Here is a 19,085-nt window from a genome sequence, read left to right as displayed (position 1 = left end):
AATCATCCGCATGGTGGTGGAAGCAGAGGAAAGAAAGAAGGGAGTTTGCTGGCAGGGGGGCAGGCACCTCCCCACATGGCAGTGGTAGTGGGGATTCAGGTTTTCTCTGTTTAAAAATCGCAAATTCTCTGATAAAAAAAATTGCAAATTTTCTTGATTTAAAACCCAAAAAATTGATTTAAAATAAAACATCACTATATATATGTATCAACTGAACACAATGTTTTATAGATATATTTACAATTTTAAAGCAATTTGGAAGCCTACCAGTGCCTCAATCACTATATAATAAAATAAATGCTAAATAAATTTCGGTATTTGATTTGGGGTTTTTTATCATGGAAAATTGGAGCTCTCCTTTCCCCCTTCACTCACCAGGACTCAGGTCCAGGCCCCTCACTCCCAAGCCCATCCCCCCCCACCCCTGCTGGTGCCTCTTATTCCCCACCCATAGTCCCACATCCCCTCCACAGCCCTGCAGGAGCGGCCCCCAGCTGCCAGGGCTATGGGGCCAGGGACCCAGGTCTGCAGCCCCGCTGCCTCGCAGTGGCACCTGAGCCTGGCTACCTGCTGTGGGAGGTGGTGGCTGCTGTGGCAGATCAGAGCATGGAGCCAAGCTCCCCCCCTGCCATTGGGCATGGCCAGAGCGAAGCCTGTGGGAGGGAGGGGGGATGCAGGCTGCCTGCTGTGGGCTTGGGCTCCCCACCATGTTGCCCTCCCCTGGGGCCTCTGCAGTGCAGCAGGCGAGACCCAGCACAGCAAGGCAGAGTGGGTTGGGCAGGATAGCTCCTTGCTACTGCGAGCCCCATGCTGCCCTGGCAAGGTGCCCCCTGCCTGCCTGGCAGCAGCAGGAGTGGAGGCACAGAGTTGTGCCCCTCAGTGCTGCTGGGTGGGCAGGGGGTGCGTCGCCAGGGCAGAGCGGGGCTTCCAGCTGTAGGAACAATCTTCCCCACCTGGTCCTGCTCTGCCCTACTATGCCAGGTCTCACCCACTGGGCCATGGAAGCACTGGGGGAAGGGCAGCAGGGTCGGGAGCCCAAGCTTGCTGTCACCGCGTGCACAGATCTGGAGAGCACATGCCCCCCCTACTTCCCCTGGAAGTGCACGCAGTGGTGGGAAGCCAGCCCCCCTCCAGACGAGCCGCCCACAGCTCCATCCTACTCCCCACCTGGGCCCTGCGGCTGCACATGGCCCTGGGCCCCAAGCTCCCTGCACCACCTGGCTGGGCAGCAGGAGCAGCCCCAGCCCAACTCCCTCCTTCCCTATAGGGGCCTCCACGCCCCCCTCCCTCCCCGACTTACCTACAGGAGCTGCTCTCCAGGCTGTCTGGCAGCCACGTACATGTGTGAACACACACATGCACATGGTGCCCCCTGCCTGACTGCCCTCCTTCCGCTCCCCCAGCCCCTCGCAGGCTGGAACTGCCTGCCTGCAGCAAGCTTTTTGCAAAAGTGGAAAATCTGCATGTTTCTCTGTTGAAATGAAAAAACTATATTTTTCTCAGTTAAAAGGGAAAATCTGCATCCCCCCCCCTGATTTTTCTGTGGGAAACAGAAACCCCAGACTCCTGGTGATAAGACTTGCACAGTGGGAAGGGGAAGAGAGAAGGGACTTGAGCTGCCCCTGTGGAGATGATGGGGCAGGGAGAAGGTTAGCTCTGGTTTCCACTGATTTTAACCTATGAAAGCCTGAGGGGAAAGACACTTGGCAATAGTTGCTGCATGAAATACAGGCAGTGATCTCATCACAGGGAACCCTCAGACAAACAGGACAGATGTGGTTGGGCAGGGCATAGACAGTACATGGGAACTGAAAAAATACACTGGGCTGTGCAAGCACAAGTCTTCCCCAGCAGTGGACCCACTGGAGACAGCATTCCCCTTAGCACTGGCCTCTACTGCAATTTGTATCAAAGGGCATGCAATTTGATCCCTTTTGGATCAACCAATCTGAAGCGAGCCCTTGAAGTACTAAGCATGGAAAAAAAAATTTTGGCTAACACCTAGTTGGTCTAATAAAAGTTCTCGCCCCTACCATGAATTCTGATGCCTTTTGCCTCTAGACCAATAGAGCTACAACCTGGATACCTGAAGCACGGAAAACTAAATGTGTCCATGGACTGAATGTAGCACATCTGCATTAGACCTCAGGAAACTAATTAAAAATAGCCAAGTCACTCCTTTCCTCCCATTCCCTGCAGCCACGGTTCACAAAGTAAATGCCTGAGTCCTCCAATAAGAAAAGGATTTGAAAAACACTCTTATTTCCTGGGTTATTTGACCCCAGCAGTCTTTCCTGCCCAGAGCTGGGGAGCTGAACCCTATGATCTCACGAGGTCCCTTCCAGCCCTAAACTTCTGTGAATCTTAGAAAAAATATACGTGTGGTCACTGCACAAAGTAATATTCCCCTGATGCACCACAAGGTGGTACTGCAACATAAGCCTTTTGTCTAAAGCCAGGAGCCAGAAAACAGCAGGGTGGCAAGTTTCTCTCACCATGCAGCACATTAACAATAATTCAATTTGCATGCTCTTTCTAATGCAAGTAACTTTCTGCCCTAATTTTTTCTCCCTCTCCTTTTATATAAGTCTTAGGAAGAAACCAAATTAATTCTTGGCAGGAAAACATATGCAAAACTATAGCAGCTTCATTGCTTATCTTCAGTTTATTAGGCTGAAGCATACAAACCTATGCACTGAAATCCACAGATAACAAAGTATCATTTTCTATGCCCATCTCAGGAGAAGGCATTTTGTTGTTGAATGTTTTCACTGCTTGTCTTCCAGCTTTCAAAGCTTCTTGGATTTAACACAGACAGTCTCACAGAAAACACGTTTCACATTCCCCTGCAGCAACACTGCCTTTGGACATGACCCTTCCCTCACTGACTTTGGAATCAGGATATCTATGGTTTCTCCTGATTACTGTAATTCTAGAGGGAAAAGTGGAAGCAGAAAGTCAAACATACTCATTCCAACTTCTTCAGTTTCTGAAGAGTCTCTGCCATGCTTTGTCAATCATTGTAACATGTTACAGTGAACATACATACACATTTCAAATTAAAATACCATTGTGGGGTTTCTGGAATCCCCCTTTTTTTTTACTGAGTCCACCCCAGATCTGCCATGCCCAAAAGTTACCATCATCAAATTATTGGTTTACAGAGAAACAGAGGAACTATATGAAAATGGGAATTGAACCACCTTCTCACATATGAAGTCTTTGCAATATCTGGTGCAAAGCTGTTAGGTGGGGAGTGTTAGGAAGCTTGCTTTGCTGCTGCAATATACCTATTTTCTGGCCAAAGAAGATGACTTGATGTCCAGAACGGTTAATGCGGCACTTTGTGGAATACCAACAAAACCAAGTACCATTCTATTATGGAGCAACAGTTCAATATACTCCCCTCTCCCTGACCTCCATTTTGGCTATTAACAAATGATATCTGAACTTTATATGAATTATTTCCTCACTATGTCTTCTCTTGTACTTCTTGATGACAGAATGCGTTTATCAAATTATGATGTCACATTTTGGAGCTGCCTCAAGAGAAATGCAGCCTACTTCAAAAGATGGCTATTTCCATTTTCCAAATGACTGCAGTACCCAGGCAAATCAGTAACAATAGGGACGAACATAAATAAGAAAAAGGACCTAGGAGTTAATTGGGTCTTGATAAAGTATGTAGTTTGGAGCACAGCTCTTCTACTTAAATGCAGCCTTAGGACCCAATTCATGTGCAAATGTATGACGATAACCTTAAAACTTTCTATCTCTCTTGAGAGTCCCACTGGGATATACGTCTGTGCTTTCACTCTCAAAATGTGCCCATTTAAACAGAGATCCATTGTCTATGTCAATTTAGCAGCACTTTCTTTCAGCACAAATTAAATCTGATCTCTCCAAACCTTCATGGATTATTTTTCTATCTTTCCATTTTTTGTATCAATGCCTTTTTTCTTCTTTTTGTAATCAATTATCTGTCTAGCATCTTTCCCATACGTTGCTGTCCATGATCTGCTTGCCATCCAGTCTGTACCTCTCCGGCTGTGATCCCATCATTGTCCACACTTGGATTGTAAATCTCCAACAAAAAGAGGGTGCTGCAGGATTTAGTGCTGGTAATTAGATAGGATGCAAGCTTCTCTTCTGAAAGTTACTACTGAGCAATGGCCCAGCATGGTGCTGGGGCAAATCAAACTTAAACAAAGGTTTGGATCACAAAGGACTAGATTGTGATTTAAAACTACGCACCCAGGCAAAGGAAAATCTCCCTGACAACCACTGAATTCAATGGGTCTACTTGTGAGAATTGGAGCTCCCTAGCATGAATTAGTATTACACAATTTGGCCCAATGTGGCACGGTTATGTAGCCAGTCTTGATACTGAGCGCTAATGAAAAATTCATTAACGTTTAGCATTGGTAAATCCATACCAGAAGGTCAGAGTTGGTGTTATTGACAACTGAATGGAAACCTGTGACAGGCTAGTTCAATACAATGATCTTCCACTGAGAACCCTTGGAAAAGCTTTTGATATTTTTCATTCCCTTTCCCTGTCTCTGCAGTGCTGAATCTAATATAGAATGGGGCCAGCCAAATTAATCACTGTGAACAGCATCTGTTGAAGGTTTATAGCTTTTTTTCCCCAATCGCACATTGTAGCTGAATCTATTCCAATGTCTGCAACCTTATGAATAATTTCTAAGGATAAACTAAATAGTTCCCATGAACAATTTTCAATTTATAAGTGTCTGAAAACTCTTCCATGTTTCTGGTGTGTGATCAGTTACCTAAGCTGGTTTGGTTTCTGTCCCTTAATTGGATGACTGAATCTTTTATAAACCAGAGTTCTCCAAATTGTAAATAACCAATAATGCACTACTACCACAAATTCTCATATGAAAAATCACTTGTATGAACACTTATAAAATGTTCAGGAGTTGTAAAAGTTCACAGTTTTGTCAGTTTAGAGAACATTGGTGAACAGCAACTAATATCAGCCTGTACATGATATGTAGTGAAGTGAATCCAACTATTTGTAAATATAATTGTCAATCTGCTTTTCAGAACTCAGCCGGCAGTATTAGGGACGCAGCATAAAACAGAATGACAGCATACCAAATAAGGGCACAGGAAAGCCGGCTAGAATAGATTCTCTAAACTCTGGGGCACTGGCTTTAGTTGATACAATTTGGATCTAAAGAAACCATCTAGTCCTTGAAAATAAAGTACACAGAAGGAAGTGCCTCTATCTGTTTATAATCCACTATAGTTTATATATATAAAAAAGGAAAAACAAAATTACATTCTTAATAGCTTATGTTGAGCCAAATCCTGCCTTCACTGTAACTGGAAGCTAAATTTAGCCCTTTGTATTTTAAATAAAATGCTAGAAATAATGTATATACATATATATCATCTGTTTATGTATGTAATTTAACCGTCTAAATCAAAGTTTTAAAATAATACAATATTTTCCCAAAACACTTGACATGACTTTTTCTCAGTGCATCTGAACTGACTTTGGACTTCGTGCATACAAACTGCCTGAACAGAGAGAAAAAAAGGAAGTGTGCAACTTCATTAGTATCTACCTTACTAGTATGCAGGGCATTAAACCTGATGTGTACTACTGTATGGCATGAATTTATTGACCAAGTTTTAAGATGGTTACCAAGATGCACCATATTTCTTCATAACTAAATATTAAGTAATAATTCATGGAGCACCCAATCCAAAGCCCACTGAAGTAAGCTTCCCATTGACATCAATGGAGCTTACACGAAGCCCCTTATTGTTTTGTGGGAAACATGTGTGATGATTCAAGTAAACAAACAAAATGAGGAACTAAATGAAATGCATGAACTTGTGCTAAATACTGGGCGTAACTTTATTTGATTGAACACTTTGAAGTTACTCATTCTTGCATGGAATATCAATTCTCTCTCGTAACTGTAGTGTCTGAGAATAACGCTAAATTGGAGGGATTAATTAGGCATGGAATCATAAATGTAATTATCTATTTAAAAGTCACACGACTTTGCCTTTATATATCAAAGAAGCTACTTAAGGAGCTTAATTGAATTCAATCCAGAATTGGTTTTATTTTGACAATATCCACCTATCAATTAAGTTTCAGTGGCTAAAGGATATTTTGAATGAATGACTTATCTTGAAAGTGGGAATTTACGTGTAATTTTAGGAGACTGATGCCAATCATATTGAACTGTCTTAGAGAAGATTACATTTAAAAATCCCAGCAGACAGTGTAAGGGAACTCCTTCATACCAATGCTATTTCCACTCTGCTCTTTTGTTAGGGGGAAAAGAAGATGCAGGAGATTGATAAGAGGATGTTTTACAATCTCTCACAGAAAATATGATATAGCCAGGGTGAGACACAACTCTCATCTCATTAGATTTTCTTCTCTTTGGAATGGGTAAAACGTAAATACCCATGCACAAAAATAGAATTTAAAAAAATAAAACTCCTTTAAGCACTGTATTTTCTGCACTGAATTTACTTATGTCTTTTTCCATAAAAAAGCATCATCAAAAAGAACTTGAGCCAGTTTTGTATTAAAAGGCCTATAGAAATCTCTTAGAATAGCCTTTGTTGTTGGTAACATGGGTCCCAGACTTCGATCTTCAGGCCGTCTAGTGTTTGATGCAGGACTCTTGGTAATCAGGGCTTCCTGTTTCTCACTTAAAGGCCCTGTGGTAAAGAAAACATTATTACTGTAATAGTCATTTGCCTTCAAAATGAACATTTTGGGAAATACGTAAGTAAACAGATTTGTCAAGAAAAGATTAATGGAATGGGTGCTAGCAGAAATTATGCTTCAGAATATTGGATAGGGGCTTACTTTAGTAAAATAAATTACAGTTAGAAAACATAGGAGAACTTGTGTTCCTTTCTTATCAATTAATCATTTTTACAATAAGCAATATGAATCATTTTGGGAAGAAGAGATTTGTTTTCTGGTAACTGTGACAGTAAAAATAACCGTTGCTGTGCACTCTTAGAGCTGGGGACAGAAATTACACACAAACTCATACGTGAAACTGGTTCAAATCTGTAACAGAACAGCAGAACTTCAGTGCAAGTAAACTGCTTTCAAAATGGCCAAAACTGGTTTAAGATAAGCCTGGATGGATGCAGTATCAAACTTAACAGATTTCGGTCAAATTGGTTTATTGAACGTCTGTCCCAAATCCCATCCAGATTCAAGCTAACTCACAGTCCCCCAGCATCCCAGGATGCTTTGCACCTTTCCCACAAACCACCCCCCACCACCTCACAGGGTGAGCATGCTAGCCGTGGCCCAAGCTGTCTGCTCCAACTGTGCAGGGAGGTGTGCTCTAGTACCCCCAGGGTTTTGGCCTGGGCCACTGCAGGCATGCGACTGCATTTCTGGAATCAAAAGCAAATCTCCATTTACTTGCTTATTGGTTCAATCTATGCAATTTAAACTAACCTGCAAAGATTGAATTGATTCAGCCTTGGGTTTTTTGTACTGTTGACTGTCTGTACTTAGCCTTGGGTAAACCACTATTCCATTGTGTTCTCTTTGTTCAGCTGCCTGATACTTGCAAGAGTGACATTCAGGCAGGCATCTCTTGGGTATCAGTTTCATCATCTTTTTAAGAAACTCAAGGCCCTGGCACACATTCAAATTGAAGCTGCATAGAACTCAGCTATAAAGTTGTCATGCATTTTAAAGTACTAACTTAGTAAGTAGCTGGCTCTTTTTAGAGTCGGGTGGACATTTTTATGGCATGATATCTGCTTTGCACGTGTGGCCAATCTAAATTAATTATACAATTTACCAATTAACTGTGTAATATACTCAACTTGTGACAGAGGCCTCTAAGACCAGGCCTGAAATTGGGGGTGTCCACCATTTCTGGTGCTGAATAATTCTCCTCTTGGATCAGAAACTCTTTGTTTTAGGCACTATACAGCCTCCCCCAAACCGATCTGACTGAGATCTGAGTCTCTTATTGTGCCAGCTGGCACATGATAAGCCTCTATAAAGGAAACAGCTTTCCCTTTCAAATGGTACTTGTGAACTGCATGCCCAGCATATGGTCTTCCCATATGCACACCTTTTGTTTGGAAATGTAGTGTATACCTCTGTTGTATCAAACATGCCAGCACTGAGTTTAAAGGCCAAACATTTTACAGTGCAACTTGAATAGGCAGCGCAGTTGCCAGATTCTTTATCTGTTCAGTCTTAAAAATTAAGGTCCTCTTACCATCTAAACCAGTGTCTGGATCAGCCGGAATATGTCATAGCCAAATCTCCATCCCCAAATCAACACTGGGCATCATTCTATCTGCCAATTTTCTTCTGAGGATTAGCAACAGCTGTCCTACTTAACAACAGTCAAAATGCTATTCCCCAAAAGACTAGAAATGTTGCCTTTTACAATGCTCAGATTTAGATTCTGGATTGCTTTGAGCTGGCAATGAAGCATACCATGGCAGCATTTCAACCAGGCTATTTAGGTAACTCAAGGCAAGTTCTAGGTCCTCCTGGTAAAGTCCATGAGAAAACAAGATTCAAATGAGTTCAGTAGAAGCAGGATCAGGCTCTGTATGGGAAAACATATCCCTGAAACTTCATACTTATGATTTTCTTTTTAAATCTAATTATTCATTTTTACATGATCTTCCCACACTATCTTCTCAAATAAACCTGCCATTGAAAACAGCAATTTTTTTTCTGGGTCAGTGCTATAGGACTAGCATCACTGTCAGCAAATTTTATATGCTGTCTCCTTCAAAAAAAACCATACAATGCCTACCTAAGTCCAGAAACTGGAAGACCATGTGCATGGTGTATTTAACATTGGATGCATGATCCTCTAAGCGGAGAACTAGAATCTGATCTTTGTCAAAAACAGTCAGCCAGTCCAAGAGATATACAACATAAAGGCCAACCTGTAGTCTCACCTGAAAAACAAAAAAAGTTAAATTAATTCATTTATGGTAACTTATGCTGGAATAAAATGAGCATTCACTCCTTTCTCTCTCCTTCTAGAGAAAATGCAAACTAAGTTTTACCTTCCTATCAGGAAGATTTTTAAAATAAGATGTCTACAAAAGAGAAAATCTTTATCATGCAAGACTTGGGCACTGAGTAGCAACACTGAGAATTACCAAGTAGTGCAGAGCCCTATGCCTCCAAGATGCTGTGAGCTTTGAGACTCTACTGTAGCCAGAAGTAATTAAAGGCACAGACTAATATGCACACCTTTTGTTTTGGAGATGCAGTGTATACCTCTGTTGTATCAAACTTGCATTTTATAACCTTTTATCTACAGCAGTATCAATGACAATACACCTCAATAAAAACTCCTAATGTTATGAAGTCTCTACTCTCCTTTAATTGTTAAAGCTGTATGGAATGCATGACTTGCCATCAGGGATCTGGGTTTTCCTTCTGCCATGGAAAAATGTGGATATTCTCATTTAAAGAAGAAAATTGCGGCTTTTCTCCTTTAAAGGAGAAAAATGTAGGAAACAGCAGGTTTTCCCTTGGAGGCTGGCAGAGTTTTAGCCTACAAGGGGCTGGGGGGGAGTGGGAGGAGGGCAATCAGGCAGGGGATGCTATATGCATGTGTACACCCACACATGCACATGGCTGCCAGGCAGCATGGAAAGCAGCTCCCACAGCTCCCAGCAGGTAAGTCGGGGTGGGGGGGGAGGCAGAGGTCCCCATAGTGAAGGAGGGAGGAAGTTTGGCAGAGCTGGGGGTGCTCCCCAACCAGAGTGGTACATGGGGTTTGGGGCCCAAGGCTGGGGTGGGAATGAATGGCCACAGGGCCCAGGCAGGGAGCAGGATGGAGCCACAGGCAGCTTGTCCCGGGGGGGTAGGGGCTGGCTCCCCACCACTGCATACACTCCAAGGGTGGGCACGTGCCCCCCAGATTTGTGCATGGGGTGGGGGCAGATGTGGGTTGCCCACTGCGGGCTCAGGGCTCCCTGTGCTGCTGTCCTCCCCACAGGGGTGTGGCAGCATGGAGTTGTGTCCCCCACTGCTGCTAGGGAGGGTGGGGAGTGAGGGGCATCAGTAGGGCCAGGGGCTATGGGTCAGGAGTGAGGGGCACTGACAGGGATGGGGGGCTATGGCACAGGAGTGAGGGGCAATGCCATGGGCATAGCACCGGCATATCAGAGTTGCTCAGTACTACAAAGCAGTGAGGGGAGGTGGGACAGCCACAGCCTGCCCATCTTGGTGAACAAAGGGGGCAGGGGAAGCTGCGATTTTCTATGATAAGAAAACCCAAAATCAAATGCCAAAATGTAAGGTATTTAGAATTATTTTATTTTAATGACTGAAGTTTCCAAATTGCTTTAGAATTGTAAATATATAGGTATCAGTTAAACACAATGCTTGTTGATATGTATAGTGGCATTTCATTTTAATTGGAGAAAAACACGGATTTTCGGGGGTTTAATCAGAGAATTTGTGGGGGGGGGTTATCAGATAATTTGTGATTTTTAAACAGAGGAAACCAAGATCCCTGCTTATCATGGTACATTTCAGCTTTTCAAGCCAATTGGAAGTCAGGAGACATGAAGCAGAGGCAGTGCCCCACAAAGGTACTTGCGCTAGTACTGTACAGTGTACACCTGAAACTAGTGCTGTACCTGGGTTAACAAGTGTGGCTTCTCAAGAGAGCTAATTATCTGATGCACAATGAGCATTTGCAGGGGCAAATGTAGCTGTATCACTTTTGGTGCTGGGCAAGATCAGTATCTGGGCACAGTACTTCCTGGCACTGTTGAGACTCCCTGTATGCAAGCTAGTGTATTCACAGTTAGCTCAGGGTCTCTCTCCCTAGCACTGTATTGTCATGCATGCACATCCAGTCTGTTAGCTTTTATGTGAAGAATGATCACTGGGAACTGCTTCTCCCACAAATGTCAAGAAGAAAACAAGTCACCAATGTGTCACCAAGACAAGAGAGGAGTTGAATGCTAGAGCCCTATCCCTATTAAGTGGTATTAAATATTACGTACTGAACAGTGATGGGCATTATCTAAAGCACCTACGTAGTTAGTGGCACACCACTGAATTGCTCAGAAGAAGGGGTAAAGCATACTATATTGAGAGAGGCTGGCCCGAATCTGATCTCTGTGTTTGCTCAGTTTTGCACAATAATTTGCAAGGAGTGTTTCAGCAGCCCATTTGGGGTTCTTAAGGATGAGTATGCATTGCTTTTCAATCTTTTTTTCAGATGCAAAAATGAAGAACAGGGCCTGAAAACCTGGCCACAACCACTTTTACTAAAAGCAGCTTGATGCATCTTGGGGTCACATTTTAGTTTAGAACTGACAAGAGCAGACAACAGCACCTTGTGCTCTCTTTGTTGACTTTAGTAATGGAGTTATGACAAATACAGCTAAAGGAAGTCATGCTTTGTATTGTTTCCATTGCGGTGGAGCAGTGTTTAAAACTGAGTTTCAAAATAATCTACCCAGCAATATGAAGAATGTCATCTGGAAGAAAGCATTTGTTCATTTTGTTCATTCCTCCAGGTATAGTCATGTCATTGTTGATATTAAGCTAAAATTCTAAACCAGGAACACAACTGCAGTATTTTGATATCTATTCTTATGAGACAATAAGAACAGAAACTATAATCTATGCCAACTGATTTGCATTCTATTCAAAGTTACGAAGACCAGTTTTTAGAAGTTTCTCTAAAAATGCACTTTCCATATGTGCATCCTGAGCACTTTACTTTTCATGCATAAGTTTTTAATTTGCAAGGAACCTTTGATTTGCACATACAAACAGAGCATCTGTCTGCACTGCACTGTCTTTGGGCGCACAGATTTGGAAGATAAACTGCATTTGCTTTGGAACTTTAAATCAAAGCTTTTGCCATCGAAATTCAGTTCTTACTCTTGGCTCAGAAGTTATATGAAGTACTTCTTGGTGTAACTAGTTCCCCACAGTGCATTAACACCTTGCATTATTTATATTGATTATCTGTACTGCAGTAATGCCAAGATGTAAAAATATAATTCTGGCCTCAATGTCTTAGACATCTCAGTCAGTAAAATACTGTTCCTGTCTGAAATATCCTTTCAATATAATGGTCATAGCTACCTCAGAAGTTGTGAACAGATACAAGTTTCAGAGTGTCCCATGCAACAAAATCATAAGATGATAGGAAAGTAGGGCTGAAAGAGACCTCAGGAGATCTAGTCTACAGCCCTGCTGTAGACAGGGTCATTCGTGATTGAACCATCCAAGCCCAGTGTCTCTCTAACCTGTTCTTGAAATTTTCCAAGAACAGAGATTTCACAACTTCTTCAGGTATCCTGTTCCAATGCTTAACCTGATGTACAGACACCATGCAACAATTTAGGGGAAGTAAGTAGATTGCCTCTCTCTATCTCTCTCAAAACCACCAGTTTTGTGTTGTTGTTTTTTTTTTAATTATTGGCCTCATATGTAGCATTACTAGTACTACTAGAACTGGGTTAGATAAGGGCTTCTTTTTGATAAGCCCTATAGAGTCAAGTCGCTAATTACTCTTATGTATCCCTCTTTCTCTCAAAAGGATGGCATCAGGGGAATGAAAGACATGATAGCTACATCTGCTATGCTGTAGCTTGGGATACTGAATTTCAAAGCACCCCACAATAGAAAACCTGAGGATTAGAATCTTTCAACATTCACTAAAACTTTGGTTCTCATACGACCACTATCATATGGATAACCATTTCCCTCTTAAAAAGACATGATATCCAGGTGTATGTGTTGCCACACTAGTTCCAAATCTCCCTTTTGGGAAAGCCATTTGAAAGCAAATTCTCCCTTTTGGGAAAGCCATTTGCGTTTCTTCTGTAACTAGTTTGACAAGGGCCCCACCAGGACATCCCACTCTCCAGTTTTAGTTTGACTGTCCTGGTTCTGGCTCCCTTGCTTTGGTTAATACACTTTCCATTGTTTCCAAGTGAAGATAAATTGATCAACATCCTTTTCTGTATATGATATTTTCTATGAGCAGCAGCAAGTTATATCATACTCATTTTTCTTAGCTCTTAGGAATACTCTTTTCTGTTATAGTCACATAGCCACTGAGCTAACAACCAAGGTCATAAGAGAAAACACCTGCTCTGCCATTATATAATAAACTACATGTGTACAGACTTTGTCCACCTGCCTTGCAAGCAAGCTGAAAAGTCCATTCAGGAGCGTGGCTATAAGTCCATGCTTTTCACTACTAACACCTGTTGGTAGCTTCCTACCAACTGGAGAATTTTCAGAATCATCATCTTCAGAGCACTAGGGAGGGTTAAAACCTGGGGAAAAAGATGACTCTCCAGTCATTTGTAGGGTGTTTGCACTGGTTACTGGGATATAGAAGGCTTAGTTTTCCATTAGGACATCCATGTCAGGAAGTGTAAACATAATGCATTTTATGCAAGGGAGATGCCTGGTAAATGCTGTTTTACAGCAGTCCACTTTCCACCTTGTTCAGGGGAGAGGAATTCTTCTAATCCTGGATAATCACAATAGCAATGTAAAAGAACAAAGCTTGAGTCAATGCCCACTGTGGTCATGGGAAGACCCTACTGATTGCTTTGGGCTTCATTTCAGGCCTTTTTGTAAAATACTAAGCTATTTTATTACCTGAAGAAGTGATGACAAAATTAAATTTACTGCATTCTGAAAACAGACAAGGGAAACATATCCTCCCCCACCTAAATCGGTAAAAAAAAAAGGGTGTGCTGAACTGCATAACACACATGTGATAATGAAAAGTGGATGCCACAAAGGACCTGACATATTGCTATACAAAACCCCATTTTTGCCCCTGAAGCAAAATATGAAATAAAATATAAACTAAAAATGTGGACTCTGAAACACTACCATTGGGATGCTTTTCTATGTTGGCATTTTATGTAATAGAAGTGTCCATTTTCCACTGTGCACAGATAAAATAATAGGAGTTGAATCTAAATTTCAGCAGCCTTTTCTTGTAGGAAAAAAATCAGATTATGTGTTCTTAAGCCAGTTTCTGAAATTCATTGATCTTTACCAGTGCTTTACCAGTACTTTTTGGATAAATCTGCAAAAAGCTTACACATTAAACTGTAATCTTTGCTAAATGTGGTCTTCATACTCTTGCACAATAGGAAGAATGTATTATTACTGTTGGCATTCATCAGGGAACAACAGACTGAAGAGACAGCTGAACAAGTACATCATTTTTTACATGCATGCATATATTTTTATGTCATCCACTTTAAAAAGAAAAAGAAAATTATTGATAGTCACAAACCAAAACTATCTCTTGATGTTTATTTGCTCAGTATCCTGACATTTTAATAATCCTGATAAGTATGCTAATGTTTAAACAAAGAATCAAATAGTACTGGAAATACATACAGGCATGGCATTGTTAAGGGTGTTGTTGTAGACACAGGCTCTCAGTGAGTAATCCAGCATGCAATTTTCAAACAGCTGCAGTGATTCTGCCACTTTTTCATGAAAATCTTCTGCAGATTTATTAGCACTTGCAAAGTAGAGATAATCAGAGTACAATCTGTGAATGAAATACATGAGTAAATGACAACATTAAAGATGCATTTGCATGATAATGAAAATTAGTCACATTAATAGAAAAAGAGAGGGTATGACTATAACATTTACTATTTTCAGCCTGTTCGAAACGGCGCTGAAGTCAATAGCAGCCTTTCTATGGACTTTAATGAGTTTTGGCTCAGACACTGAGGATCCAATCCTGAGAGCTGCTAAACATCTTCCATGCTTATTAAAGTCTGCATCTCCCAGGATCAGGCTTTATTCTCACCCCTTCTCTGCCCTGACCCCCCAAGACAAACTTTTGAATGATGTCTATATATTTTGTATAAATTGCATTTCTGTTATGATAATGCTTATAAGCCCTAAACAGATTTTAGGATAACTTTGTGCTGGGCTCCTAACATAGACAATCCCTATCTTTAAATAGACAAGGATGGACAAAGAGTGAGACGGAAGACAGAGGAACAGAAAATGGTTTTTCTAAGTTCACCTAATTGGGCAGTAGCAAAGCTGGGAAGAGAACCCAGGTTGTCTGAGTCCTATTCAAGACGTCCATCCCCTCATCCATGCTTTTTTATGTAAAGTTTCTGATTTGTAGGCCTTGTTTTAAAACATTACTATAACAACCTTGCTGAAGCAAAAATAACACTGTGAACTGTATTATGCCATAATTTCAACTTTAGCTGTCCTTATCCAAGCACCTCTCATTCATTTCAGTAGGAGTGTTACCTGGGCATGGATGACAGGATTTAGGCCCCATACATGTATCTACACTGTTGACACCAGACGATCACATTACACTCTATTGCTTTGCTGCTGCTAACTAGACACTGCAGCAATTAGAATTTACACATAGTAATTTTGAATAATGGTAGATGTGGGAATGTAAACTCATTTCAAATATGAAATATTTGTGCAAATCATTTAAAACGTTTATAGTTGCCTAAGGTTACAAGACAGAGACGATGAACTTTGGTTTCCTTGGGGAGGGAGGGTGAAGTGTAAAATGGAAGATTTACTTTTGCATAACTCCCTGCTTAACTTATCCTGACATCATACAGATTCTCAAGAAACATAAGAGAAATGTCATGAAGGGGCACAGCATAGCATAGTTTGCCATCCCTTGAATGAGGGTCTGTAAGTGATTTTTGCTTGTTTTGGGCTCATGAGTTATATTCAGGGTCCTCATAATTCTGCAGCATTCTTGTCAAGAGTCCTGTTCATTTTGGTGGGTGTCGTCACCTAAATCGTGATCGGCCAAACTGTGAGGCATACGTCATAAGTGGCACAGGTAGCCTGTGCGTGTGACATGGCAGACCACAGAGGGGACAGGCATTACAGTGGCAGATGGAGCTGGGAGCAAGAAGCAAAGCAGCACATCAGGCAGAGAGCATAGGGCAGGACCGGAAAACAAAGCAGCAGATTGGGCAGGGGAAGGAGAACAGAGTGGAACTCAGGGATTGTACGGGGTTAATTTGTAGCATGCCTGCCAAAAAATTTGGCCCCACTGGCCTTAATAACTGTTCACCAATACTAATGGGAATGTCAGTTGAGCCCTTCACTGGCAATGTCAGGAAGGATTTATATATATATATATATATATATGTGGTAATATAGATAGCAAAAGATAACCTTTAGCTCTGTCAGCTTCCAGAGACTCAACTACAGAATCCTTTCTTTTCTCTAATTTTTGCTCACCTCCCAGCCTGCCACCTTTTTTAGGAGACTGCGGAGAACGTCAAGAGAGATACAGAATTTGTTTCTGAGTACGTAAGGCAGCTAGAGATGGCTACTATTATACTTCTGCTCCTTAGCAAAATTTCATATGCACAATGACTTCCTTATGGGATTTATCTGAATAAAGCATATATGATCAAGCCTCAGTTGTTTCCATCCTCTGTTAACGCAGTAAAATAAAATTGGTTTAAATACATTACTGAAGTTACTACTGTAGTTTATAGCAGTATACTGGTATAACATACAGAACACAGTCATAGACCCATATCATAATATGAATGTCTTTTTAAGAGCTGCTTGTGATATTTCTTCATAGCCACCATCAATTATAAATCACACCCAATAAATATCTGTTTTGTCTATAAGAACTACTGAAGCTTAAGAATATCAGTCTCTGCTACAAAACTATTCTTTTTTAAGGGAATCATATAATTAAAATTGTTTCCAACTTGTAACTATGTTTCACATGCCCATTATTCCAAATCAGGAGAGGAATAGTCAGTTCTCCTTTAAAGATGTGTACTGGAAAATTCCTTCTCAATAGAAAAGAAACTAATAAGCTTTTAGCAGAAAGGTCCAATTGCCCATGCTGAAATGATTCTTGCCAGCTTAATTCCTCTTACTAGTATAGGGTCTGGGGCAGAGGGAATGGCTCTGTCTACTCTTGCCCATCACAGAGGTGAGGAGAGTTACTCCCCGCACCTACAGAAGAAACCTGATACGGGAAAAACATGCAAAGATATTAGAGATGCATTGATATATCATTTGCCTATTGGATCAGCACCGATAAAAGGGGTAAATGGCACTATCGGCCATTGGCTTCTTTTGGCTGTTACAGCCGATAACATTTGCTGATAATTATGCCTTCTGACCAGAGCCCTGAACAGCTGAGTTCCCTCTCCCCCGCAGTCCCAGATACCTGGCTTTCCTCAGAAAACGGTGGGTTTCCCCTTACAGGCAGCCAGCATTCTAGCCTGCAAGGGGTCCCGCTTGGGGCTGCTGGGAGCGAGATGCAGGGGGTACTGCATATATGTGTGCGGCTGCATGCATGCACATGGTAAGGAATACAGCTGGGCAGTGTGGCAAGCAGCTGCCTATGGAGGGGAAGGGACGTGAGGAAGGGATGGGGTGGGGGGCATATCGAAGCCCCCATGGTAAGGGAGGGAGTGGGGCAGGGGGCACTGCCCAACCAGGGTGGTGCATGGGACCGAAGGCCAGGGCAGAGAGTAGGACAGAGCCTTGGGCAGCTCAATCAGGAGGTGTGGGGAGGTTGCTCCCTGCCACTGCACACACCCCTGGGAGAGGCATGTGCCTCCCTCCCCACCAGGTTTGTGCATGGGGTGGGTGCAAGCTGCTCACTGTCAGCTTGGAGCTCTCCACTCTGCTGCCTTTCCCTCAGGAGCCCCACACTGGCCACATACCCCCTGGCTGCCTGGCAGCAATGGGAGTAGCGAGTTGTGCCTCCCACTGCTGGCGGTCAGGGGGCATGTGGTCGGTACAGGGTTTCCGGGGCAAAGGCAGCAGAGTGGAGAGCCCTGAACCCACAGCGTGCAGCCTGCATCTACCCTTGCCCTGCTCAGCTCCACTTAAAAGTGTCCCCATGCTTAAAAATGGCAGTGGCAGCACTTGGAACTAAAGTTCATTCAACAAGCTTCAGTTCAAGCACCCCCACTGCCATATTTAAGTGCCAGGACACTGATACATGTGATGCAGGAGGCTGCTGGAATGTGACAAAAAAGGGTTTATTTATGCCTTGCATTTCAAAGTAAATCAGTTATTGGATCGGCATCAGCTGATATGATTGGTTAATATTTGACTATCAGTATTGGCCAAGAAAATCTTTATCGGTGCGCCCCTAAAATATATAGGTTATATTTTTCCTTGGGCCTTACAGCCCTGTAGGATTAGGCCAGAGCCTGCCCCTATATAAACCATTTAGTTTAATTTGATTTTTAAAAGGAAACAAGATTGTGGTAATTGTTTTAAATAACCTGAAGTGGTGTGGAAGGTGCCAACTATGGACATTTGGCTGATGAAATCAGGAAAGGAAATGTATGCGCCTCTCAGCCCATATTCACTGATGATAAACAGCCACTAAGTATTTGGCTCCCCCTAATATTTTGCTCCCTGAGGGAACCATCTGTCCTGGTGTATATAGCAGGACTGACTGTGACAGTGGAGGATATAAGAAAAAGATGGGGAGAAGCTGAGGAGCTGACTGAGTTGAGTTAAACATGGCAGCCATTAAGTACCCCCCTTGCTGAAGAGCATGAACAACTGAAGGCTGTAAGAAGAAGCAAAAAATGAAGATCAAGCTTGCAGTGTATGCCTTAGGGGACACAGAATCAGGCTAACAGCTCTCGCCATTTAAAGCATAGGAGGACAACAGATAGCAGAAGTGGGAACCATGCCAGCAGGAAGCATTTTTGGAATGGGTGGGGGCTGCAATTTGATTTAAAGCTTTTTCTGTTTATTTTTTTAGCCTGAAAAAAAACCTGCTGACACCTTACAGAAAACATCGTACTTAAGACAGATTTCTCTGCTGGGGCTTGCTTAGCTTTTCTGTATATGTTTCCACCTGTTTTTAGATTCTCCCAACATCTGCATGAAAATACAATCTTTGCTAATTATGATTTCAGCTGCGCCAGCTACTTGAAGTTATTATCCTCAATCACAATTCAGTAAGGTGACCACAATGGTGATATTACCAACACTGAGTGTGGAACAAGTCAACCCTGATTTAAGCAGGTGCAACTGCTATCAAAGGCTG

The 19,085-nt window shown here is 42.2% G+C and overlaps 1 protein-coding gene across 2 annotated transcripts in view; it reads right to left on the bottom strand.

The window, feature by feature from the left end:
- Positions 1–2,646: 2,646 nt before the first annotated feature.
- CHST15 (carbohydrate sulfotransferase 15) overlaps positions 2,647–19,085 on the bottom strand; it is an 82,854-nt gene continuing 66,415 nt past the window's right edge. For both annotated transcript variants that reach the window (XM_059730052.1, XM_006278398.4), the window contains exons 6-8: positions 14,423–14,579; positions 8,814–8,961; positions 2,647–6,717 (exon numbers count right to left, since the gene is read on the bottom strand). In XM_059730052.1, the coding sequence (XP_059586035.1) occupies positions 6,527–6,717; positions 8,814–8,961; positions 14,423–14,579 (496 nt within the window). In that variant the 3' untranslated portion in view covers positions 2,647–6,526. The remainder of the gene's footprint in view (positions 6,718–8,813; positions 8,962–14,422; positions 14,580–19,085) is intronic.

The sequence above is a fragment of the Alligator mississippiensis genome, chromosome 6 (genome assembly GCF_030867095.1).
Source record: "Alligator mississippiensis isolate rAllMis1 chromosome 6, rAllMis1, whole genome shotgun sequence".
Lineage (NCBI taxonomy): Eukaryota > Metazoa > Chordata > Crocodylia > Alligatoridae > Alligator > Alligator mississippiensis.
Note: the sequence above shows the minus strand (reverse complement) of the source record. Positions and strands in the feature narration are given on the sequence as shown.